At 28.8% G+C, this 27665-nt stretch overlaps 1 protein-coding gene across 1 annotated transcript in view; it reads left to right on the top strand.

Annotated features, from left to right (window-relative positions):
• The first annotated feature begins 10574 nt into the window (after positions 1-10574).
• Positions 10575-27665, top strand: part of LOC105361772 (uridine phosphorylase 1-like) — a 26454-nt gene continuing 9363 nt past the window's right edge. The window contains exon 1 of the mRNA XM_011499037.1: positions 10575-10643. Within this exon, the coding sequence (XP_011497339.1) occupies positions 10609-10643 (35 nt within the window). The 5' untranslated portion in view covers positions 10575-10608. The remainder of the gene's footprint in view (positions 10644-27665) is intronic.

Genomic DNA, 27665 nt, shown 5'->3' with positions numbered 1-27665 from the left:
TGTATTTGTTGTATAGATTTTAAAAAATTTTGGAAACCTATAGGAGCCAAGTATGGTGACTGGTTGCAAATAGATATGATATGGTTAATCGGTCGTTGTAGGTGGTAGACATCTATTAGGAGACTGTTTTATCGACATTAAGACTCGGGCTGATTAGATATTATTTTCTTCGCATAATCTAAATCTCGCCGTTCAACTGTTCCCTGTAATAATAATAATAATAATAATAATAATAATAATAATAATAACAATTATTAACTTATACATTTTTTTAATTTAAGTTATTTTTAATTTTTAACTTAAGGAATTGAATAAGTGCAATGAATAGCCGATAGCTTGTGGAGTAACAAGTAATTTGTATATGAAGATCAAAGTTAATTTAAAGTTTAATGGCCCTTTTATTCGAGATGCCAGAAATATAATGTGTCATATGTTTTTATAATTTCGTTTGTTAAAGAAAGCCGTAGTAGTTGTGAGTTTTTTTTCTTTCTTGTAAGCATATACGTTACAATGATGGAAAATTGAATTCCTAAATAAATAAGAGTTTTTCGCAATTTTCTGAAATAGATTGTTCATGAAATGTAGCGAAGGTATTTGCGAAATGTTTAATTATATACACGTAAAGTACAAATGTTATTTTTAAACGTATTTATCAGGTAACAAAAGTGTATTCCATTAAGAAAAATCTTGTTTGTCGAATGATGAAAATGCCTTTTCCGTTTAGAGTTAATAAAAAAAAAGGCGAAAAGAATAGTTTCTCCAAACAGTCTTAGTATTGAAATGCCATTATTTCTACCGGCACACGTAGATACTAACGATGGACCAAAGTTCATGATGATCTTCCGAATTTCTTCTCGTTACACAGAACTAATCTCCCAGCATTTCGACCAACTGACTTCTATTTCCTATCTCTCCTTACTTTTCGTATAAAACAAAAAAAAAAACAAAAACAAAAAAAAAACAAAAAAAACCAACAGAGAAGATAATAAAAATGCGACACGAATATATTAACGGACAATGACTAAAAATGTCTATCCTCTACCTCTGCTCGTCACAACGCGCGGAGTCTACTTTTCGACTTTTGTAATAATCGTTGGATAAGCGCCTACTCCTCCTCACAAGCGCACATCCATCCGTAAAATAAAACACATACACGCACACGCAGATGCACACTAAACCAATAGGCCTCGTCTCGGCTTAACGCGCACATGACTGTCGATGAAATCGAAATGAATATAAGCATATTAGTAATAATTAAGTAACGGACTTCGGCTCTGTTCGTACTTTTCTCCGTCGGCGTCCTCTCCTCCCCTTTCACCACATTCAACCAATTGACTCAACAACAACGTGTCAAGGCTTATGTAGACGGAATGAGATGCTTAAGGAGACCAGCAACTAAATAGCAACAAACAAATAAATAAATAATTTAAAAGAAAGAAAAATGGATATATTATATTATATATAAATATACATATTACAAAGTAAAGAAAACGGTTTACGATGAACCGTTCACTGCCTGCGTTCGCTCATCGCTGGTCAGCGCTTTAGTGTCCTCCCTCTATAGTAATGAGAGAAAGAGAGAATGAACAAAGTTAATAGTAAATAACACATAAATAAATAATATTAATAGAAATGAAAGGAAAGCAGTTTACCTTCCTCCGTCGATTTTTTCTCCCACGATGAGAGATTTAAAAATGAGTAATGCATAAGAAAAATAGGGCAGAGAGAGAGAGAGAGAGAGAGAGAGAGATAGAAATAGAAATAGATCAAGAGGTCGCATGGGCGCTTTTCGGTACTTTGAAATGGGCGTCTTGTGTCTTTGTTTCACGAGTTATCTATTGGCGATCTGTGCTAATTATTAATACTTCGCAGCACAAGGATTTGAAGACAGAATTAAGATTTTATGTAAGATTTTGACATGTTAATATTGCTTAATCTTCGTGGATTTTCAATAGCATACCTGTGAAGTTTTGTAACGAATGGATAATCAATAAAGCTATTAGTTGGAAAACATTGAATTGTAAATTATTGTGCAACATCGTTAGATAAACGAAACCAAGTGTTCTAATTATGATGATAAAAGAAAAACAATTCGGAACATTATTACAGTTTAAAACTAATTTGTATAAAAATAATCGCTTGTAAATGTAAATAATAATTTCAATAGACTTATTTGATTTAGTCGAGGAAGCGCATTGTTTATCTTCTCGCATTGAAATTCATTGAAAGGCCAAGCTTAAAAGACATATGCTTGATTCGTTTGCATAGTTACCCATCAATGACCTTAACTGTGAACCCATAGCACCGTGAAAGTTCATTTTAATAGAGACGCTTTTACATTTGAAGTTGCAAAAGTGACTTTTGCGAAGAGAAATTCGTTTAAGCAAGATTGGCGCTCGTTCGAAAGCAACGAAAGCGCCGGAACCGATAAAAAAAATAGATACTCCGCTCGGCCCTACCAATACATACCACGCACACCCACACTCCCACTCAAATACACCACCAATGACATACACCTATGTGTATATAAAATAAATGCACGAGTTCGTTAGCGCGCTCGCGATCGTAATCAAAAGCAAAAACAAATACGGGTGAATACGAGAAAATAGGAAATGTAGAAAAGCGTATGTAGATGAAAGAGTATGAAATAGGAAAAAATCTGAGTGATCCACAGCTTCGGCGCGTATTAACTATTGAAATTTATAATATACACGTACACATGTATACAGTATGCCAGCAAATGAAAAAAAAAACAACAAAAAAAAAACAAAAAACAAAAACAAAAACAAAAGAAAAAAAGACAAGAAACGGATAACGTATACACGCGGGGGAAAATTAGAGACGTGTACATGCGAGAATAAATGTAAACACAACAATTTATCTTTAGTTCACGATGGTAACGCTGATAATGATACCGGCAATCGATGATTATGATAACGATAGTGAAAAATGAGTTTATATGGAAGAATACAAAATATATAAATACATTGAATTAAGTATAATATTAAGGGGTAAAGATAAAAAGAAATAATATTGAATAATAATTATAATATTGCTTGGTTTTCAGTGCGAGGAAAGAATGCTCGAGACCGATGATCAATGTTTAAAGAATAGGAAAAATATCAAATTAATAATGAAAGAGAAAAAGAGTGAGCGAGAGAGTAGGACGAAGAAAAGCGAATAGAAAATATTGAGACATTTCAGAAAATACGTAGATAGATAGACAGACAGATATTGATAGATGGAGAGATACACAGAGAGAAAGAGAGAGAGAGAGAGAGAGAGAGAGAGAGAGAGAGAGTGAGTGAGTGAGTGAGTGAGCGTGGAGAGGCGAGACTGTATGACTGACGAGCATGTATAAGCGCGTATGAGACTGAAAAATATGATTGGATTATAATTATAAATCATGAATTCTAACCTGTTGTTGATAAATTTTCCCTAATGAGGGGAAACAAAAAATATGATAATCGGTGCACAGTGATCTGGTATTTGTTAAACTTATTCCTGCTAAAGATAAAATAGCACGAACAGTAACAACCTCCCTTGGTGTTTTGTTTATTTATTTTTTTTTTTTTTTTTTTTCATCAATTTTCATTTACATGTAATTTGTTCAACGGCTCGAACAAGCGTTACGACGAATAAAATGGTTTTAACGAAGATTAAAGCATAGGGGATTTGGATGTACCAACGTTTTCATGACATCGAGCAGAAATAATATTAATGCGACGCATTTCAACAAGTATCTTATTGTCAAAAATTCATTTACCGTACACGGAAAGCATTCCACGAGCTAATAATATGAAAAAAATTTACAAAAAAAAAAAAAAAAAAAAACCCCAATTCACATACGAAGGAGAGGGAGATGTCGGGTGAATGAATTCATTGTGAATAGAGCACTTCTAAGTCATAATATATTACAGATCGATCCAATACAAACAAAAAAAACAAAAACAACGACAAAAAAAAATGTGTCGGACAAAATTCCATGTCGATTGTTTATGAGAATGGCGACATTCAATATTGATAATCGAGGCATTTGTGGACTCGGAAGGAACGCATTAACGAAATAAATAATTTAGTTCCTTTCGCGTATCACCAAAGGTCCAAAAGATTGCTATTTTTTTGTTTCGAATTGCCGCCACGTTCAATCGCCGATTCGCTATTAAAATTATGCGAACGTAATATTGCATTTACACGCGTAATCTTCGAACTTTGCCATTTATTTAATGAACGAATATTCATTTAATGAGGCCAAAAGCACCGCAACACTCAGCTTGAAATGCAAATAATACTCGACCGTGCATTTCCCGAGATATCATAAAACTCGATGTGGAAATTGTTTAGCGTCTATCTCCCTGATAACGTAGCATACATAAGCGACGCGTATTTGTTAATTCGCTGGGCGAATAATTCGCACGTGAAAGCTTCTTAGCGTACATTTGATAATTTGCTAGAATGATAATTCGCAGCAGGGAAATATAAGATGCGCATAGGGGGGGGGGGGGGGGGGATGGGCATTTCGTATAAGTCACTGAAGTAACGAATCATAGTACATCATAATTGCATGTATTTATGAATTTGCGTCGATGGATGAAACCGTTGAGTGTGATGGAAGATATGTTTAGCCCCGTTGCTATCACAGCATACAGTTATTTAGATTAATGATGTCGCATAACTTGCTCACCAAATTGTAAAAGCTTCAATTGTTTCAATCGAACGGCTTTGCTTGTTTTAAATATTCGTTTTCTTCCTTTAATGATGCGCACGACGTTGAACGAGAAAGAAAGTAATACATGCCATTGATCTAATAACATAATATCATTTTTTAATGTTTATGTTTTATAATATATGCATAATATGTTTTCGTACGAGTCGTAAGAGCTAGCTAAAGGTTCATAAAATTTTTTTCGCGCAATGGGACTTGCAACGATAATAATGTACCAGATATTTCTAAGTACTTGTTAATTATGTTAAATATTTGAGTTTGGTAATGCGCAATTTATGCAACCCAAGAGGAAATATTAGTAGAAAAGATGTTTGTTGAAGTAATTTTTATAAGTAGCCACCTACGAGTATTTATTTATAAATCAAGTAGATGATTATTTATAAATATTCTTCGTTTTTTCCTCTTCTTTTTGTTGTTTTAAAGGTTTTTTTTTTTTTTTTTTTTTTTTTTTTTATACTATTCTATTGATTTCTATTGATCTTCGTTATTCTAATTAGTATAGTAATGAAATTTTTAAATGTTTGAAATTTTATACTTAAAGAGTCGTGAAAATATGTTTAATAAATAGTAATCATAAGAAGTTCTTTGCTTAGATAATAATCGCCATCCTTAATCATTAATTTTAATAACTGCATATATTAAAAAGCGATCGCAATGGTCAAGTGGGTTTAAGGTTCAAAGAACTTCAATGTTTATAGCATCGTCTAAAACGAATCAAGATGCCATGCCGCATCTTGACGTAAATTACCAAAACAAATGAAATGTGTGACCGAAAATTGAAAAGAAACATAAATTAAATTGGCACTTCTTCGCTCCTTCGTAACATAAATGATGTCGAGCGATTGATAAACGCACATAATGAAGGAGCTACCAGAGATATAAGGATAGCTAGTGGTAAATGTAGAAAGAGACAATTAGACAAAGTCGATGGACAAACAAAAAGGGGGGGGGGGAAAAAAAAAAAAAAAAAAAAAAAAAAATGATCGCCGCGCGCATAAGAAACAAAAGAATTGTATATGCGTGTGCGAGCAGTTATTATTATATTCGACGGAGAGAAAAAACGAAAGCGAGTGTGAGAATGATACGTGGAGGCACCTCGCTCACCGCAACACGATAGAATGAAAAATTTTTGAGAAAACAATTTGAAAAATGGGGCGAATGACGGGCAAACTCGTGGCTAAACTTCATTTGTAATATCATTTCTTATCATATTGAAGAAAAAAAGAAAAAGTATACAGTTTTCCGAGGATAAAGCGTAATGCGTTGGGTATTCTTTCTGTGTGTAAAAAATGTAAACACCTACAAAGCCCACGATGAAATCAATGTTTCTAACTTATTTATAATAAATAATATACATTAATGAGAAAATATAGAACGATGTTGTTTTTGTATGGCTTTTGGAATATTAAAATATCCTCACCTTTCATACATTTTCCCACTAACTCTATCCGTCATTATTAATGGCTAAATCATTCATTTTTATCATAATAATACTTCAATTTTGCGCACGACGTAACAAGATCAACAACTTGCTAATTATTTAATTGCGTGTAATCAATTACATTGATTTAATCACGCGATTCACGCATTCGATCAATTCCATTACACGATCGATCCAAATAATTAACAAATGACAAGCCAAAAAAAGGTTAATTAATTGCTCGTTAATTATGTTCTTTCAATATGTGATAAACAATCGGAATGCATTCTAATTATTTATCGCGGCGTTTGTAAATATTGAAGCGGAGCAGCGACCGACATTATTCATGCAATGTGAAACAGTCAATATTATTTAGATCGAAAAAGCTCTTTTTAAAACGTATTGTTACGCATTAAGGACATTTGTAAATCCGTATAATAGATGTTGGTAAGATAATCTCATTGCTCATAAATCATGCAACGCTAATTTAATTTTGAAATAATTTTGAAAAGCTTGTAAGATATAATGGAGTAGCCGATCAAACAGCTGTGAGCCCATTTGCCGAGAGCGGCATAAAATTTTTATCCTTTCTCAATTACAGTTTATCAATTATATAACATAATTATATATACAATGATATATTATGCAAAATTAACGGTTAGTTTCAAATTTCAATATTATCCTTCCTCCATTGGCGGATTCGGATTAATGACAATCATATGCTAACTTTTAAGCCTAAATTCCAGAATTATCCGGTGCATCTCGATACTCGAATAATTTCATATTCATAATAATTAATTGAACTTTAAAATTTGTTTTGCAGAAATGTCGTATATGAATAAAAATAAATTAGTCGTACACGCGGCTATTTATATGGTATTTTCGTAAAGTGTAAGGTGTTTCTTGATTTGAACGATGAATCATATATATTTTTCCCTACGCATGAAGCCGTTTCTGGTCTATTTAACGAACCGATAAGTTTCATCAAACAATTAATGGCATTTTTTTTTTAACTTAATATTTGTTTAACATTATCCTTATAATCTAAATAAACGGTCCATTTAAGATATTTAAAAAATTCACAATAATCCATCCGTATAATTAGTATTCTTTATTAATATAAGGCCGAATGTGCTTTATTTGTTTCTTCGTTCAATAATTATTTTAAGAATTTTTATTTTAACACGTGAAATGTTAAAGTATTTGCAGGTCACGAATTCGCATAATTTTTAATAATTTTTCTTGGAAAAAAAACGTTAATTAATATTTCAATTTTGCCTATGCACGTCAATTGTAGTTCGCATATTTGATTATTATGAATATTCAAATCAATCTCTATTTTTGCTAAATTATCTTTGACATTAATATTATGCGTGTGTAAGCTTAGTTGCTCTCGGAGCTTAATTCTTCCCTAAACCCAAATTGCCTTTCAATATTTTTTTTTTAATAATAAATTCCTATCAGTTTAACATTGACATTGTGTTATATACATTTAGTCCATGTTCCATCAAATCTGAGCTACAATTATATTATTTTTCAATTATAAAATTAGTAAAATAATTATTTTCATTTGAATGAGAATTCGTTACTATATTTATATTCAATTCAATTGGCGTGTCGACGTTTTATTAACAAACAATTACATATAAATTCTATGTACAATATGAAATATATTATGTGCGTATCGGCTTTCTTGGCATTCATACTCTTCGTTATTTTTAAATACGAACATTTATAAATAAGATCTAGAAAAATATAAGAAAGAGCACAATGTTCACTTTGCAAAATAATATTATTGATATTGGCGAATGTCGTTTAATCTTTGAAGCTATTTAGCACATTCGTTAATAGATTTTTGTTGTTGTTGTTGTTGTTGTTGTTGTTGTTGTTGTTGTTGTTGTTGTTGTTGTTAGCAAACAAGTGAACAAAGGACTTAATTTTACGGATTAAAAGTGTGTTATCTACATTATAAATTTTGTTTTGTAGCTTTAATATTGGATATTTTAAGCATTTTCCTCATTAATGGGGAAACCAATATTTCAATAATAGACTTTTCCACGATTTTTTTTTGAAAGACCGGAAAAGTACTCTCCAGTCTCAGATATTTATAAGATTCAAGGGAGCTGATTATCCATTTAACTTTATCAAGGGAATGTATTTGGATTTTTTTTCTTCATTGGATATTCTTTAGAGGAGCTAACAGCTGGTTACGTCTTATCCCGTATAAATCACAAAAAATTTGTTATTTCTATTGCCTGTTTAGTTTTTCTTCAATTTAGAACAAAGTATAAGCAATAATGGGAAATTATCAGCAATGTAAATGAAGAAATAAAAGATAATACGACCAGCAATTATAGTAATTCGTATTAAATTAATTCGCGATTAAATTCTTTAAGAAAATTATTTTAGTTTAAATAAGCACGGTAATTAAAAAATAAATACAATAAGAGGTCTGCTGATGCCGATGCGGAACTTTTATTCTTTATTTGTATAAAAGATAAGGTTATAATATAATTTCATTTTCGATTTATAACTGTGCAATTAATTTTTTTGTTTACGATACTTTTCCCATACTCATATCTGAATTAAATTAAACATTGAAGACATCTGATGTTTAATTACAGTAGTTTGTATGTTTATTACAACATTAACAAAATAAAATTTACAATTTTAATAAATAATCGCATTGTTCGTGAAAATATCTAATCATGGGCATTAGAATGATAAAAGTATCCATTGATCGTTAGGTCTTTCTAATATTTACATCGATCGATCGAACGTTACGTGATTTACTGGATTATTGATTTACCATTATACAAAAGAGGAATTTTGTCTCGAATTTCATTAAATATACAAAATTATTATAAATAGAATTTATCATTGCTAATTTAATTTAATTTAAAGATAATTTATGGTTATGGCAAACAATAAAATTGTGCATATAACAAATAATTGTAATGAATTTAATGGAACTTTGAGTCCATTGTGTTTTTAAATAAATGATATAAACAAATTTGTAGCACGAATGCTTGTTGCATACTCAAAATATGAAAATTTATACTTCTAAATAGAAAAATTAGCATTGGCTTTACAAATAATGTGTTATATTATAATAATAGAATATGAACAAAGTAATGTAATGTAATTAAAATGGTATCGATCTGTTTTACGTTCATAAGAGTAAAGAGGACAAGTCCCTGATAAATTAGTATAATATAAAGTTTCAAGATTATATTAATACTATAATCTAAAGCTAGTTGAAATTACTTTTGCAGATTAAATTAATAATAAACTCAACGTGTATCTAAAGAATGATCGTGTTGAACAAGTCGCAGAGAAATAAGAATTAAATTCATCGTGAAATAATCTGAAAGTTAAATTTTAAAAGGTGATAACTAATCCAAGTAAATTTTATGAAAATTACCGAAATGTACATTAAACATTAACAATTTGACAGAGAATATATTATCGCATACGAGACTATTTGAACTTTCAACTTTGTTATTTCAGTTTCGATCCAACTCGATTTAAGCAAGATTATTAAAGCAAATTGTTTAAATGATCTAATAGATATCGATTAAGCGTATTCGATTAGCATCGGCGAATTCAGCTTCTCAGAAAATAAAAAACATTTCCAACGAATTATTTGTATTTGACAATCGAATAACGGAATCATCATTCGCCTCTCGTTAAAGACAAGATTTTCCGAATCTGGCTGGCCGCGCGCGATCGCTCTCCACTTCATTATTAACCATCCATTAACCAAAAATAAGATAATTTAATTTCATACACTTACTGTAGACAATAAATGTAAAAACTCTATAATCCGATCGTCGGTCGGTGCAAGTAACGAATTCCTACATTCCCTATCTATAACAGTCTTAAGCACGAAATTCTAGTTGAAATTGAATTTGGAAATAATGATGAATGGAGAGAGTAAAAAATCACATCTGGACGCTCATTTCCCTATCCTGGGAATTCATGCAAATGCTTCGGTCAGCCCTATCGGCAACAGGAGTTTTTGGATATTTTTTCGGAGTATTGGGATAGCAAACGGGAGGTGACGTGGCCCTTGATTTTTAGCGGGAGGTTGTCCTCGTTCCCGCTTCTCGTGCCCGCCCCTCCTCGTCTAGTGGATTTCCTATCATTCCGCGGCCGGCGATATTCGGCACACCAGCGTCGCGACGCGCGCACTGTGCGCCTAAAATCGAGCCGTACTAGGCGTCGAAGGCTCTGCGCGCGCGCGTCCAAGGTACACCAACCGAGAGCGAGGGAGAGAGAGGAGGGGAGTCGACTGCACCTGGAGGGAGGCAGGGAATCGGGCGCGCGCGCGCGCACGCCTTCGCAGTCGCATCCAGTCTCCACGGACGCGCGCCCTTAAACGCAGGACATCACGGGACGAGTCATCGAGATAAAAACATAGAGAGAAACAGAGAAGCAGATCGCAATCCAAGGGACGAAGATGAGTCTGTTACTGGAGGACGAGGAGATTGACGAGTGAGTGAGCTTATAATACTTTTGTCAGCTTTGGCGGGTAACGGTGGCCCGAGTGTCACGGGGCCGAGGAACCGCATTTCTCGGGGATGTGGTCGAATATTTGGCGGAGATTGGGGTGCGCAGGGCGTTATCAAGGCCCTCTAGAAAAGCCGACTAAAGGAGGGCGGACGCGAAGGCACACAAGACGCGACGGGGGCCACGTCGTTCCTCGTAATGAATAATTGAAACGGGCGTGCGTGTGCCAACGAGTGAAGTTGGTGGTGGGAGTAGGGACAGCCACGGCGGGATAAGGGGACATATGGTTGAGGTCGAAATTATTTGTAAGTTTGGCGAATATTCCGGAAAATCGCACGTGAGTAATAATTGTCGAATCGTTAAAGTCGTTGGTGTTGGTGGGCTGTGTGTGGGCTCATGGGAGACTTGACAGGGGACTAGTGCGTCGAGTCGTTTACTTATGGCAAACTTTGGGTTGAGGCCGGAGTCGATCGTACGGATAGGGAACATTCATCGATTGTTTTAATGTGACTATACTGCGTGACACTACTTTGCTGTCACTTCCTATGTGGCTGACTTGTCGGCTTCTTACGATTTGACGCACAGTTAATAATTCAATAATCTCGAGAAAGATTATCGAGGTTGGTATAGATTATCGAAATTCTCGAGCTCTTAGTTTAGCTTCAATTCGTTGGCCATTTTTTTAATAAAAACTTTATAACAATATGAGAGCTTAATAGTCATATATTAATAAATATTTGACTAAATTAGTAGCTCGTATTACGCGTTATCGATATTGAGAATTCTAGTGGAAACAAAAAAATGTTTATCTATCATAAAGTTTAATCGCATTAATAAAAGTGTTCGTTCTACAATAGTCGTAGAAAATTCAATATCATATTATTTATTTACTAAATACAAAAAATATATAAAAAAAATATATATATATTATAAATAATTATAAACAAAATATATAAAAATGTATAAAAATATATAAAAATTATTTATTTCCTAAATAAAAAAATAATAAAAAAAAAAAATAATAATATAATATTATATTTATTTGATGAAAATTTAGTTATTCTACTTGATTAATAGCTCACTTTTTATAATATAAATTATTATTTTTGTTATTATTATTTCATTCGTACGTAATTCACAGTTTTATATAAAAAATGTTTAAATAAATAAGCAAATATTTCACTTGAATGCGCATAACGTGCCAGGTACTTTTTTATTGTATATTTATTCCATGTAGTTATACGTATGCATGCAGACACATAGAACACGCATACACACACGCGCGCACCTCATTGAAAAATAGGTATGTATATGAATGTAATGCAAGTTGCTTAATTTGATTAATGTTTTCTAAACAAATATTATTCCAAGACGATAAAACTTATACGAAACAACTTTACCATGCAAATAAATTTATTAAATCAAATATGTCCAAGTTATATCTATGCGAAACATGTATATACATACAACAATTACACACTGAAACAAACACACACACACAAACAGAGAGAGAGAGAGAGAGAGAGAGAGAGAGAGAGAGATGCATAAAGTTGATGTTTGGATATTGTTAAATACATGAAAACACGCATATGCGAGCTTACTCTGCATAAACATCAATATCATATTTTATATTTACATGTATAACAAATGTGAGTAAATTAAATTATTTGATTTAGAAATTCAAATTTGTCTACGCAATTATATCAATACATTGATAATGAATAATTTAAATTTCACGTTTTAATTGATTAGTCTTATAATAGTAATGTAAATAGGAACATATGAATATATTGGTAAATTCAAAACGGAATAAGTACTAATAAAAATTTCGCTTTTATTTTTATATTTAAATTATCCTTTAGAAAATTTTCTTTCTACGTAAGAAAAATAAAATATTCATTCTATTCAACTCTAGTAAAGGCTTTTCAATTTTCTTCTTGGACTAATATTTCACAATAAAGAAATATATATGTCCTTCTCATAAAATATATCACATATCAACACTGCTAATTAATTCTTCTTCAGAGTAGTGAATTTAATTTATCACAAAAATAATGTCAGTAGTTTATGATGATTAATAATAATTCTGCCTTTAAAAATAATTAAATCTCATATTCATCCAATTCAAAATAACTACACAACGATATAATATTTCAATTATTTCACTCGTCACGTTGATACGGTCTGGCTTTAGCAGGTAAAATGCTAATTATTCTTTTCAATATTACAAATATTTGTCAATCAAAATTATCATAAATATTAATGAACTTTTAATAGAGAAAAATAATGGGCAATTGTAGAAATAATGATCGGCACTCTTTTGTATATTCTTAATGTAGAGTATCGTAAAATTTCACTTACAATAATATTACTCTCGTACCAATAAATATGTTTAGCTTTTGGAAGAAATTTGATAAACATCAATTGCGAGCAATAAATAAATATAAATAAAAATAATATGTAGCGTTGGATAAAACTTTTTCTTGTCTGTAGCGCTTTCATTGCCAAAGTTGGAAGTATCTAGAAAAAAAAAGAAGCTGCAAAATACAAGCAAAATCGAATTCTCGCTCAAACAACTCTGCTGATCCCCTATCCTGTGCTGATGAATTATCCTGATGTGCACACCCACGCGCTCACACACATACACAAACGCGCGGGCCCGCGTTTACGCATATTTTATCCATTTGTGGCCATAGAGGTGAAATAGCAATTATCGATCGTGTTAAATGATAGCTGCTTCTCTTTCTATTTTAAGTCTTTCATACTTGTTATTGTACTTCGAGTTAAATACAATGTAAAAAAAGAATCGATAAAAACCATTCGTTTTTTATGTACTTTTTATTGTTGAGTGAATTCTGTTTAGAAAGCTTACTTAAAGAAAGTTTTATGCTTTACGAACAAATGTATACCAAAGTAAAACCAAATTGCTTATAATAAAATAAAAAACACTCATACGGTGTGTACATTATTTTCACCAATTTCCAACGGTATTACTTTTAAAAAGGTGTATAAAATTTTTGATTTAGCTATGCCGAAATTAAGGAATAAACCGAACATTTCATCTTAATGATCGATGAAATTGCATACGAGAATTCCATATAAAATTATGTAAGAAAATATATAAATATTTGACACGTTTGGTCCTTATTAAAGAATTATTATTCTCTTTGATAGAAATAAATAATGCGCCTGAAAAGCATTAGTGGTGCATACAATTTTTATTAAACAAACAAAATGGAAGGCATTATGCTATGATAAATTGCTCAAATGATAAAGAATTTTAACAAAAAAAAAAAAAAAAAAAAAAAAAAAGGCACAAAGGGATTATTTTTATTCATTATTTTAAATTATGATTTTCAATGCAATTTTTACGATACAACTTTATTTAAAAATTTTCTCATACTAAAACAAGTTAAAAAATATAAGCTCTGAGTCATAAAATCAAAATAATAAAAATTTTCTGCCCAATTGAAATTTAAGCATTTTTATTCGGAGATTTATGTTTTATAAACAATTAAAAGATGAAAAAAGCCATAAAGTATAACGTAAATATTATAATATACATTTGAAATTTTATATTTTCATCCGTCATAATTTTAGTGCATAAATTTTCCAATAATATGTATTATTATTCAATTATAATGAGAATTACATTTTTTTCTTCAATACAGCTGATTTATCATACGAAATTTTGATTAAAACAAAAATGCTAATTTCCTACCAATATAAATGTTTAATAATCTTTATTATAATTATGATATTATTCTACGATTCAAAGCCATTTCCTTCACTACATTCTGTATAAATTGAATTCATTACATTCGCACAAAATAATAACACGAATCAAAATAGTTAATATTAATAATTTAATATAAGTATCGCGAGAAGAACAATTATGTACATAAATTTATTTCTTTATTTATTCGTATGAACGGATAATAGAAAATTATATTCAATATTGGTTGGATTATATGGTTATTTATATTGTTAGTTTATGAAATAATTTTAAAAATAAGCTTAATTTTCGCATGAGAGACTACTTCTGCATATTCTAATGAAGTACCTTTTGTTAAAACGAAACTCTATTTTCTCTCTTAGTTTCGTAAACATTAGCTTTCCAATATCTATTCTAAAGAATACAGTTACTTTAACAAATAGAATAAATTTTTACAACTTTTTCATAAAGTTAAGTTTGTGAGTAAACTTTTTATTGGAAAAGTCGAATCAATTTAAGTATTGAATTTTCTATTAAACTAATAGAAATTTCATTGAATTTAAGTAAATCGTATAAAATACACTTCCATTCGCAAAACATTAGTTAATAAAAAGTGAATTTTAATTAAATTAAAATATTACCACTACATACCTATTTGATAAAAAGCAAACAATCCCCTAATGTATTGTAACTAATTGTAATTGCAAATATTGATAAAAATACTATTTAAATCTAATTCAATTAATGTATAATTAGATTCAAGAATTGCTTTAGTGAACAGAAATTCTCGCAGTTTGTAAATAATTCTCCTCCAAAGCTGTTTCACAAATTACATTATGACAATTATAAATTATATTAATGCCAGTTTCGATAATTAAAAGGATCGAGCTTCAGTCATAAATAAAAAATAATTTTGTAATTAAAATTTTAGAAAAGAATTTCCTTATAACAGAGCACAAGTAGAATTTTATTTATAATTATCATTAGAGTTTGAGATTGATACGGTAGAGTGAAACGCTAATGTGGCAATGTCCTTCCTTATTTTTCCGTGTTTCTACTATGATAAATAATAACGTCGCGTAACAGTATAAACAAAACAAAAAAAAAAAAAAAAAAAAAAAAAAAAAAAAAAAAAAAAAAATAAGTAAACATTATTCAACGGTTATAAATCATAAACTAATATCTCCATATGATCTAGATCTAGTAGATGCAGATCTAGTAGATGCGCAAGGAGAGTAAACGATGGCATTATAAAGCAGCAGCGCTTAAAAAATAAAATGCAAATGAAATTAAATAGATAATGAGGATAAGATGATATGGAGAAGATAAATATTCTATTATTAAGCTATAAGACACTTTCTCCGTATAATTTGTTAGACATATATAATGAAGATCCTACTATTATAAATCGATAATTTATAAAATAATATTCTTCCTACTTTACTTAATAATGTATGAAAAATCGATGAAAATAGAAATTTAACTCCTCTTAAATTACATATTACATTGTCAGATACTCATTTTGACTATGACAGGCACTATAGAAGCAATATATTGCGTAATCATTCATTTGAGATACTCCCTAGTCTACGTAATTCAGTAAAGGTAATTAAATTACGTTGATTAAGCAGGGCGCACATGCAGCTTTTCTGCGAGAAAAGCAGCATATTGGATTTCAGATAGGAAAGAATAAAATGAAATATGCTTAGATAGATAAAAATAGCGATGGCAAATTAATCATAATTACGAGGAGTAGAGTATAATGAAGTGGTACGGTCATTTTATATTGAATAGAGATACACGATCCATCAATATTCCTATATCGATAAGCTTTTGTTATCCAAGAACAGATAAATTTATGACAAAAAAACATTAATATAAAAATAATAATAAATGAATAAGTAAGTAAATTAAAGATAATGTTATTGGCAGTAAAATTTCACCAGAATACAAATATAAAGTTCTTATTATCTTTAGGAAAGTAAACTGCAGTTTGTATATTCGATATCATTAACAATGGATAATTATATCCAATGTTATAAATTAAGGTTCTATTAAATTTCAGTACTATCGATTTACTTCAATTATGGCCTTTTAAATTTTCTTTAAGTAATACACGAGCCATTTTAATAATTTTATTCAATTTAATTGATCTCTTCGAAAAAAGAAAAAAAAAAGAAAAAAAAATATAATTATTTCTATTTTTTTATGTATAATTCGAAAATAATTACTCAAATCGTTTGAAATATATGTATGAATTAGTATTAATTAAAATTACTTGTATATTTACATATCAAATTGCATTTCAATATGCGCACGCTTAAATACGTATTTTATATAAGGATGTAGGACATTATCCATCAAATCACTTTATATTCTATATTTGAACAAAAATATTTTACTTTGTTATCTCAATTATTCCATATGCAATTATTACACTTTTATGTAATTTTTATGTAATTAAATTTTATGTAAATTTTTATGTATGTTATTAAATCTCACATTTTATTAATTTCAATTGAAATTAATTAATTACGCCTTTGCGTCAGCGATTTTAATATAATAATAAATTTTTTTATAAAAAATAATCTAGCCGTGTTAACTGTAAATAGCTATTTGCATTATTCCAATGGAATATTATAATTATAAATTTTCGGATATTTTTATGACTTTGCAAGAAAATATTTAATTTATAGCTCCGAAGTTAATTAGAAAGTTTTCATCTCGTTAGGGTCGAGAAAACATTAACATCCAGTCAAAAATTAAAAACCTTAATTTTTTAATCGAGAAATTATTTCACTGGAAATAGCTATTAACCGGAATTTAATTTTTATCAATGTTAATGCAACGAACAAATCTGAAGTATCAACGGGATCGATGAAGTATTCTTTCAAGTTCTTGGCAAGTAATGATAATGCTTTTATAATTTATATTTTATGTTTTTTAGTCAATTTCATATTTTACGTTTCATTTATATTAATTGATATTGATAAAAATCTTCAACACTACGATATAATCGATTTCCCTATGAAATAAATAACTAATTTGGCTATTGATCGGGTAGTATAATGAATTTTATCATCGCCTGCCTAGACTCTCAAATCTGAAAAAGTATAAATAATTAAGTTCTTGATAATTTTAAATAAACATTAATATGCTTATTAGGTATTTAATCGTGATTACGCAATCGTTAGTCAATCGAATATATTACTTTTCATATTATTTTTCGAAATTATTTTATTACGTGAAAAAATATTTTCATCTCTTATAATTCCTGATGTTTATTATAAATGGCAAAAATATAAAATATCCAACTATATTAAAATAACTTACGTTTACTTATAATTGTATTAATTAAAGTATTATTATAATAATGAAGAATACGCTTCATTGTCATTAAATGAGTAAAACTAATATTATTGACATTAGAATTTTAAAAATTAACATAGTAAAATGAATAATATAGAATTGGCTTTACGATCAAATATGGAAAATATGTTGTAAATTATGTGGGCGCATCCTATATTTGCTATATTTTATCTTATATCTATAGTCGTTAGTTATAGAAATTTATATTTTGTGAAATTTCAGAAACATATATTTATTTATCCCTTCTTTGGTGCATTGTTATATTAATGCTAATTGTTAGATACTTATATTGTTAACTAAACATGAGTTTTTTTAATAAACAAACAAAAATATTGTCGTAAGTATGATAACATTACTTGGCAATGAAATATTGACGATAATATAAATTTCGCTATAAATTAAATAATATAACGCGCATAAATAAGGAACAATTCTATTTAGTAAGTAGTTCATTTATTAATTGTAAATATTAAATTAATTGAGCATATTGAGTAAAGAAAACGTATGCAACACCATAGGAATTAAATTGCAATTGCCTATATATTTATTCAATCTAATATGTTAATTATTCATAAAAATTCATCCTTTCGAGATCGATTATGGTTTTGTATCCGAATCCGCCCATTGTAATAACAAACAATGATGAGAAAAATGAGAAGTATCGTCTGTTCCACTTCACTCCTGAAAATTAGTCGAGAGCTTTGCTCTTTAAAAAAGTAGCTGATGATGGTACTCGACAAAATTCAGCGACACTAGAAAAAAAAAACACAAACACGGGCGAGCGTGTTCATTAATTTGCACACACGTAAGGTCCAATGAAACACTCAAAGGCAAAAGTTACGCGCAGGTGCTTTGTGAACAAGCAAAATAAAGATGAAGAGCTATTATTATACTTGAGACAAACATAAACTTTCGATGAAGTGCATTTATGAAAAAAAGTGTTAGTGTTTAATTAGAAACTGTGACACCATTTGAAATTTTTCATCGAGCATGTGTATGCTAATGGTGACAGTTTTTATAAATATTAAAGATAAAATACCGAGTTATCCAGATTTTGCCGAAAATATATATATATATATATATATATATATATATATATCCAGATAAATGAATTAATCTTATTAGAATATTATGAACTTTTATATTAATATGTATAATTATATATTTTTAATACATAATTAATATTTTGATTTATTCTATTTTTTAATGATAAGCGAACTTTACTTTTTTTAATCTCTTTCTTTTCTCTTGTCGGACTTTAAAGTATTTCCTTATATATGTATATGTATATAGTATTTTACATAATTTATAAAAAATCTCCCCATTATCTTCATGTTTCTATAGTAAAATTCAAATTGTCATTTGAAATATATTTGAGGAGAAAAATGCCAAGATACACTCCTATATCCGTTGTATTTGAAATCTTTAATTAAGTAGAAATATAGTGTCACTGGTAATTAAAATCAATAAAATATAATTAAGTTTTGAATGGAATTACTTTATAGGATTCATAATATTAAACTCATAATATTAAAGAATTATTATCGTTTATTCTTATACAAAACATAACGTTTAAAATTTAAAATATAACGTTTATTAATCGATTTTACTTGCTACGTATTATGCTTCATCTCACTTTATTCTCGAAAACATTAATTATATTTTAATAAAAATAAAATTCATGCGTTAAACAGGGATGCAGCATGTAATTACATTTTTTTAATTAAAGAAAATTAATTTTCATGCTATTATTACTTATTTACTTTAAGTCAAATTACATTATTTTTTATTAATTCCTTTATTTTAACTTTTATTTCGTAGTACTATTTTCTTTTATGTAGATCCTTGCATTAACAATTTATTATAATCCAACAATTTAGTACAATCTAGCAGGATTTAAGTTACGAACAATCACATCATTGCGTTTACAATTATAATATTTACAATACAATCAATGTTTCATGATACACTTGGAAGAATACACATACACACAGACACACACACACACACACACATATACTTATGTTTGTAGCAATAATAAATTATGACGATAATATTACCGATTGTCATTTTTATATCAATTTATTAACCAATGAAACTTCCCACATAACATTAAAATTAATAAACCTTATTTACCGACGCAACAGAACAATCAATGTCTCATAATAACGTAACAAATTAAAAATTAAAAAATGTAATCGTTCATATTATTTATGTGGTATAACGTTATTTCATTTGCATTACAAAAGTTGGCTACGTAAGTATAGTACCAAGTTATACATTGATAAACAAACAAAATACAACAAGTAATAATATAAATTTTCATTTTTCCCTTTTCTTCTTTTTATTAATCTTTGATCGATCTCTTCTCTATAAAAAAAAAAAAAAAAAAAAAAAACCTCAAATTATCTTCAATAGTTGTTTATCTATTTATTTCACAATCGAATCCGATGTATTATTAGTACGATCAATGTATTGCAGATAATTTCATGAGCTTAGCAGTTGGATATTTTGATTTTGAAATTAGACAAAGTTTCCAAAGTTAAAGCGATTTCTTACAATATTTCATTGCAATTAGCTTACATCCGTGTAGTCATTTCTACACAATTTTTATAATTTGTTTAATCAATATGTTGTCAATAATAAACAATCACATGTACATTAGGTAAAAATAAGTACTAGTATTGGGTCTTGATAAGTGACACGTTCGTGGGTCAAATATATATTTATTCGGCAAAAATTACAACCTAATTTCTTTAAATAAATATAAACCTTTTCAATATTCCAATACTATTATTAAATACTTTTAAATTTAATTTCAAGTCATCATTGCAAGCGAGTAAATTGATATCAGCTTTTATTATAATTAAAAATTACTTTTTATCAATTAATTTTATGTGATAATTTTAAACGAGATTTTATTCTTTTTTTCTTTTTTTAATGAAATTTTTGTCTTATAAATAATTGTCCGACACTTAATGGCAATATAATTTCAAATGATATACGCTAATGCAGAAGAATATTTGAAATTAAAACAATTACGCAGAATATTTATACTTTGGAGTACAATCAATAAAACAATATCTAACATTATGACTTTATGCATTAAAAACCATGATATTTACAATGCAATAATAAAAGTCTAAGAGCATGACACACTTTAAAAAAAAAAAAATGCTTTTTCACATTATATAGCTGTAGTTGTTTATCTACGATTGCTCTCGTTTCAAGATTTTTTTTTTATTTCTCAGTTTATTTTTTTATAAAGGTATAATTATATATTGTAAAATAGAACACAAACGGTTATATTTGCTATATATGAATAATGATTGATAAATAAAAAATATGAGTATGTATAATTCAGTTTTTCATAATTACTCAATTTTTTTTTTTTTTTTTTTTTTTTTTTTTACAGAACTTACACTTTTAATATGATATTCTTTATACGTAATAATATTGTACATTTTCTAACTCGCGCGCACATACGCACGCACACACACACACCCAAAATAAATGAATTTCAAATAATGTAATATATCTAGAAAATAAGACAAAATATAGTTTATCATTGAGTATGAAAAGTAGTAAAGGGAAGCTAAGTTGACTATTAATCGCATTTGAGTACTTAAGTTATTTTTAAATCGATACATACATATATATTATATTATATTATATTATATTATATATGGTGAATTAAATAAACAAAGCTTATCTCGGAAAAATGCACCAACTACAAAGTAGTTGAAATATAAATTTCCAGACTCTCGAGGTATTCATATTTTATTTTTTCTTTCGGTCTTTTATGAATATATGAAGGTATAAAAATTTTTTGCAATTAAATGTAGGATTTTTATTGGAGCATTTTTATCAGACCTTCGGGGTCCCGAGTCACACCTGTCAACTAAATATTATAATATTCTCTTTTTTCTTTTTAACATTCGAGTAAGAATACATTTTAATAAGCAGGAATTCCTTTGCTATATTTTCTTCTTCTCATTAACGCACGTCCCACATTTTCTAGCTGTTTCCCTTTCTAAGCTCTTTATACTTTCGTAGAGGATGTACGTATGGTAATATATAAATTTTCGCGATAATGAGTGACAGTCTGTTGCTTTACGATATTGATAGAACGTAAAACAGTGAATTAAAGCACGCGAACAATACATATGGAACAAATACATCGTACAAAGGTATTCGTATACCATTTAAGGAGTCTTATTGATTTTGAAAAGCAACTACATGTGATCTAAAATACTATTTTTATCCTCTAAAACTACCGAGCACGTGGCAACATATATATTTGAAAATCCTTTAAAGTATTGAAATAACTGACAATATCATAGCTTCATGCGTGCGCACATCCGTCATTGAAAGCAAGAGTATATTGAAGTACAAATATTCATGTAAATTGCTAGAATAATCTTGCACAATTGTCTTAACTATACGTAATTTTTTATTACGTTTCGTTCCGTATGCTCGTTACGTGCATCAGCAACTTTGTTTTAGCGCAACATGTTTCTGTCGAATATAAGAGTAAAAAAAAAAGAAAGAAAAAACGAAGCAGGACTCTCGGTAACCACGCACAATCAAAATTCTCTCAATTCCCTATTTAGAGCTCGAGTTCGTTACTCAAACAAATCGTCCGAGTGTTATTCCATTTCTTTATACGCTGCGCATACATCGGTCGCACGTGCGCGCCAACGTCATGCTGTTTGCTCCTTGTAATTGTCCATCCTGTATATCTTTCTCAAAGCCGACCTCTTTCTCAACTGTCATTTACATATGAAAAGTACGTGGAGATTCCTTGCAGCTCATAAATCGTTTTATTTCCGTCACGAGATGTGGAGCGATAGATTCGTGCAACGCAACGGCGGGGGGGGGGGGGGGGGGGGGAGGAGGAGAGAAAGATACTGCAAGTCTTGGCGAGCTTTCAAAGAAAGCAGTCTATTTTTAATGAATAGAGGGAAAATAGTCCCGTCTTATTGAAAAAAATTTATGTCGCGAAAAATAGCTGCCGCTCTACGTTTATTTACTTGAACTGCAATTATATTACATATTCAATGTTTATTATAATATGAGAATCTTTGTTGATATAGCTACACAGATTTGCTTGATCTTCGAATTTTTTATTTTTCGTGTGTATTCTAATATTTTGTCATTTATGGTAGATAATTCTTAGGACAACTAGCACGAAGCTATGAAGAAAGTAATTTCTTATAAATGCTGAATTTGACCTTATAACCCGATCAATTATGATTAATGAATTATTTGTTTGCAAAAAAAAAAAATTATTTAATATTATTGATAAATTTTTTTATTTAAAAAATACTTTAGTTTTTTCTACGTTTCCGTGACGTTTACGTTGATATATGTGTTATATATATATATATATATATATATATATACGCACACGCCCGTACAGAATGGCACTGCTTTATAAAGTATTTACTATAAATTAGGTTAGTAGAATCCGTTAGAAAAGAGGGTATTTAAAAAATTGTTATAAACTATTATTATTTTAATTTGACACGCGATCGCTCAAGACGTACACGAATTACTTTGAAACTTTGATATATAAATAGATCATTACGGCTAGATGCTCGTGCTTTACCGGAAAAAAGCAACTGATAGATGATTATTTTCAATAAAAATAATACAAACTTAAAACTATCACTATCTCCTTAACATCATTAAACATGTTAAGCTTGCTAAAATTAAATGACTCGATACTTGTTTCTGTGGAGAGAAAATATTTTTCCAAGATTCGAGCGTTCCAATTGTATCGCTTTAATTTAATTTTTGCAAGATATCGGCGCACATAACGTGCACAAATCAATACATTAACAATTACTCGACAAAGTGCCTCGTACGACAAACGATTTTCAAGAATACACAATTACAAATCATATTTTCCGCTAAACTCAATGCATCACACACGATCATTGCAATTATTCACTGTTTTTGATAATTTGTTTCGTATCGCGAAACTTTTTTACGCGGCAACGAAATACGCCACGTGCCATGAAGTCTGAGCGAATAAGTTACGCAACGACGATTGTTGACACATTGACATCGACTAATTCGCCACTTACTATTACACAATATTGCGTTGAACTTTAGTTTAATAATCCTAGTTGAATTCCTTTTTCAATATATCGATTTAAAGTGATTGTACTGCTTCTTAAGAGACAAAAAATCTCATTCGATAAATGTGGAAAATGATTTATTGGTCTTATTATGGGAAACATGTTTGTGCGCGCTAAAATTCTCTTAAATTATCCTTTCAAATGTTCATTACCTTTATGAAAAGCATCATTAAGCATTGAAAGAGCGTTTTTACAAAAATGTTCGCAACTTCTAGCTTCATTGTATATCATTAAAAAATAAAAATATTTTTAATCCAATCTTTTCCCTTTCTCTATTATTTATGCAACAACAGATAAGAAAAGAAGAATTAATTATGTATTGTAATGGAGGAAAGTAAAATTAAAAACAATGTATTGCATAAACGAGAAAAATATATAATTAGTTTATTGATTGATACATAGTTATATTATGAATTATAATACGAATTATTTTTTAATACATATTTAAAAATTTGTAAATAAATTCAATCTGACTATCATTTTATAGTAATTTTCAAAGAGAAAAATTACTATTTGTATATCATCTACAATATTTTATATTTGACTTTATAGACTTTAACATTCAAAATAATGACCAATACGAACAGATGAGCACGTATATCATTAAAATTAAGCACGTAATTATTAAAATTAATATGTAATACGTAAGTATATATAAATTGTTTATTTAGAGTATCAGAAGCTTTTAAGGACTTTGATTCAATTGCAAATGAAAGGATTAATAAAATGACTTTTTGAATAAAAATTTTTAACAAAATTCCTGTAAAATCCGTTCTACATAAAAAAATTTACCGTCGTATAAATACTAAAGACCTCAAAATTTTTAGTTAAATTTTATGAAAATTCCACAATATTGAAGATAAATGTTGAAATACCTAAAAATAGAATAGTGCAAAGATAAATTTCTTCTTTTATTATGAAGTCTTAATAATATTATTTTCAATTTACCATGCGAATGCATATATATGTGTGTGTGGGGGGGGGGTGCGTATTTTATGTATACGCGGTACATGAACTTGTCATTTCTTTTTAATTATCTAAAAACTTGGAAATAAATTATGGATTTTCCGTATTTATCCGTATTTTTATAATATCCCATTAGGCGTAATGATGAAATATGCAAAAAAGATCGTTTGATATGAAGTTGATTATGAAATATGCTACAACAAGTTTACATACGATCAAAGTTATTAAAGAAAAAAGCTTCGTTGAAATTGTCAATAACTTAAACTGACTCAAATAATACGATAACATGGTGAATTTTACGTAATTTTAACACAAAGTTTTATTGTATTCTAATGTGAAATTATATTAAATGTATAATTAAATTAAAATTACATTGTCTACTGGATTTAGACAGCTGGAAAACATTACATATAGAATCGTAAAGGAACGTTTAATATAATATTAAATAGTATAAAATCAAATTATTAATATTATTAATATATCAGAATAATTATAATTACACTTATAATTATTGTATTAAAGGTAATTAATTACAACTATGTCATTGAATAATATAATATCGGTTGTTATAAAGTAGCAAACATACATTGTTGTAATCAAAATTAAAATTTTTAAAACCTTTTGAATTTTTAAGAGTCATTTGATAATAATAAAAAAATTTGTAAATACAGTAAGCTTCGCAAACATAATTTAGATTACATATTTAATCCAAATTTCATTAGGCAATGAAAATTAATTTAATCAAACTAAAAATTTTAAAGTTTTTTTTTTTTTTTTTTTTTTGACATTTATAAATTACAATAAATAAATAGATAGAATGATTTATATTAAAAAAAAAAAAAAAAAATTGCAATATACTTAAAGGAATTACCACGAGCTACAATATAAAAATATTTACCTTACATATTTTCATAATCTTGATTAAATGAAAGTTGAGGTGGTTGCATCACCTATCTTATTAAGTCCACAGTTTGTCATAATATTCAAGGAAAACTGCTATTCGTATTAGAAAAATCACTTCAATTGCATCAAAGATATTACTATGTTGAGATATTAGATGATATTAATAGGCTGAAAATATTACATAAACAAAATGTTTAATTATTTTAAAATTTCAAGAAAGTAATAAATATGGGAATAATATATAATAAAAGTAATAAGGAAGTTGGTGAAAAATATTTTGTTTCGTTATATTATAAATTTATTATATCGTCTGCTGAAAAATTAAATTTTCACTTACAACGAGGTCAGGCTTACATTTCTTTTTCCAGAGATTAACTTGTCACTGCCTAGATTTAGATAATAAGGCAAAAAACTAATAATTTACAGTATTTTCGAAGATAATTACATAAATAGTAATCTATTTACTTGTCATTGTCATGATGAAGTTATGTAAAATATATGTTACGAACACATGGAAAAGCGGTATAATTTTATTTATTAATCTTTTAGTTAAGAAATAATGAATTGTTTGGTAAGGGCAAACATTAAATTATGATTTTTAGATTTTGTATCTTTTGTTAGTAATCTATTTTTCTCTTTCTTGTGCAATTCAATAGAAATCCATAAATTGCATTATTAATAAATTGATACGACAGAATCGATGATCTGCGGGAGTTCTTTTAATAAAAGCTTATTATAAATTTAAATTAAATACCATTTCCAATGTTTAGTCAGACAACAGCTGTTTTTGAAATACTAGTTAGGGATTTATACATATGTGTGTGTGTGTGTGTGTGTGTGTGTGTGTGTATATATATATCGAAGTTAGTTTCACTTGCCATTGTCACTTTTCTCTCGATATTTATTTCTACGGGCATCTCCCTTCCTTTTTATAATCATTCTCTCTCCTACTATGCCATACACTTGGTTCACGGTACAGGAATAGAGGAGAAAATACTTCCCTCGATTTAATTTTGAGCACGGATCATGGAATCGTTCATTATGCTAGAAGTGGAGGGCCCAATCGTGGAAGGAAGAATTTTTATTGTCGCCGAAAGTATTTGAATTATTTTATTATAGTTGTATTTATTATTTTTTATTGAGCCATTATTTGTGAATAGCGTTTATTTAATTTTAAAATATAATTATTGCTCCTATGTTAATGTGTATATGCAGGATACCTGGCATTGTAAATTGTAAAATAAAGAAATATTTTTACGTGCGAGAAAGAGGCTAGAAGAGGCTCGACGTTAAATGTCATCGATTAAATATGGAAATATGACGTGTGAAATATGAATTTTTCACTTGCATATAGTAAAATTATTAAAGCAGACATAATGCTAAAATAAAACAATGTAATTGTAAAAACATTATAATTACAATAACATGCTTATTTTTATTAGAAAAACATCGGAGATATAAATTTTTATATTCTTAATCATAGCGATAAAAATGTTATCTTGGCACTGTAAATAAGCAGCTATAAATATTTTTTATAGTTACTTTTTTTTTTACGATCGCACATTACCTTATACCTTGCCCATTGTTGGGAGTATCGGAAATTTCTCTAACTTCAACTACATAGGAATCCAAGGGGAGCCTTAAAGTCTTATCTTTATTGGCATTTTTAGAACGACATTTTTTTATAATAATGTTCGATTATTATCCAAATTCGTAATAAATAATGCCCGGTTGGTTGGCTTCGCTTTAATGCTCAGTTACATCGAATAATTGAACGATCATATAAAAATGTTTCATAAAAGTTGAGGAGATTTTATATCTCGGAATAAACGATAAAAGTAGTTTGAGCAAATCTGTCAAAGCAGCGGATTTTTAATTTTTCCTTAATTACTGTTTCCCGGCTCTCCC

Source organism: Ceratosolen solmsi, unplaced genomic scaffold, assembly GCF_000503995.2.
Source record: "Ceratosolen solmsi marchali unplaced genomic scaffold, CerSol_1.0 scaffold2, whole genome shotgun sequence".
NCBI classification, from domain to species: domain Eukaryota; kingdom Metazoa; phylum Arthropoda; class Insecta; order Hymenoptera; family Agaonidae; genus Ceratosolen; species Ceratosolen solmsi.
Note: the sequence above shows the minus strand (reverse complement) of the source record. Positions and strands in the feature narration are given on the sequence as shown.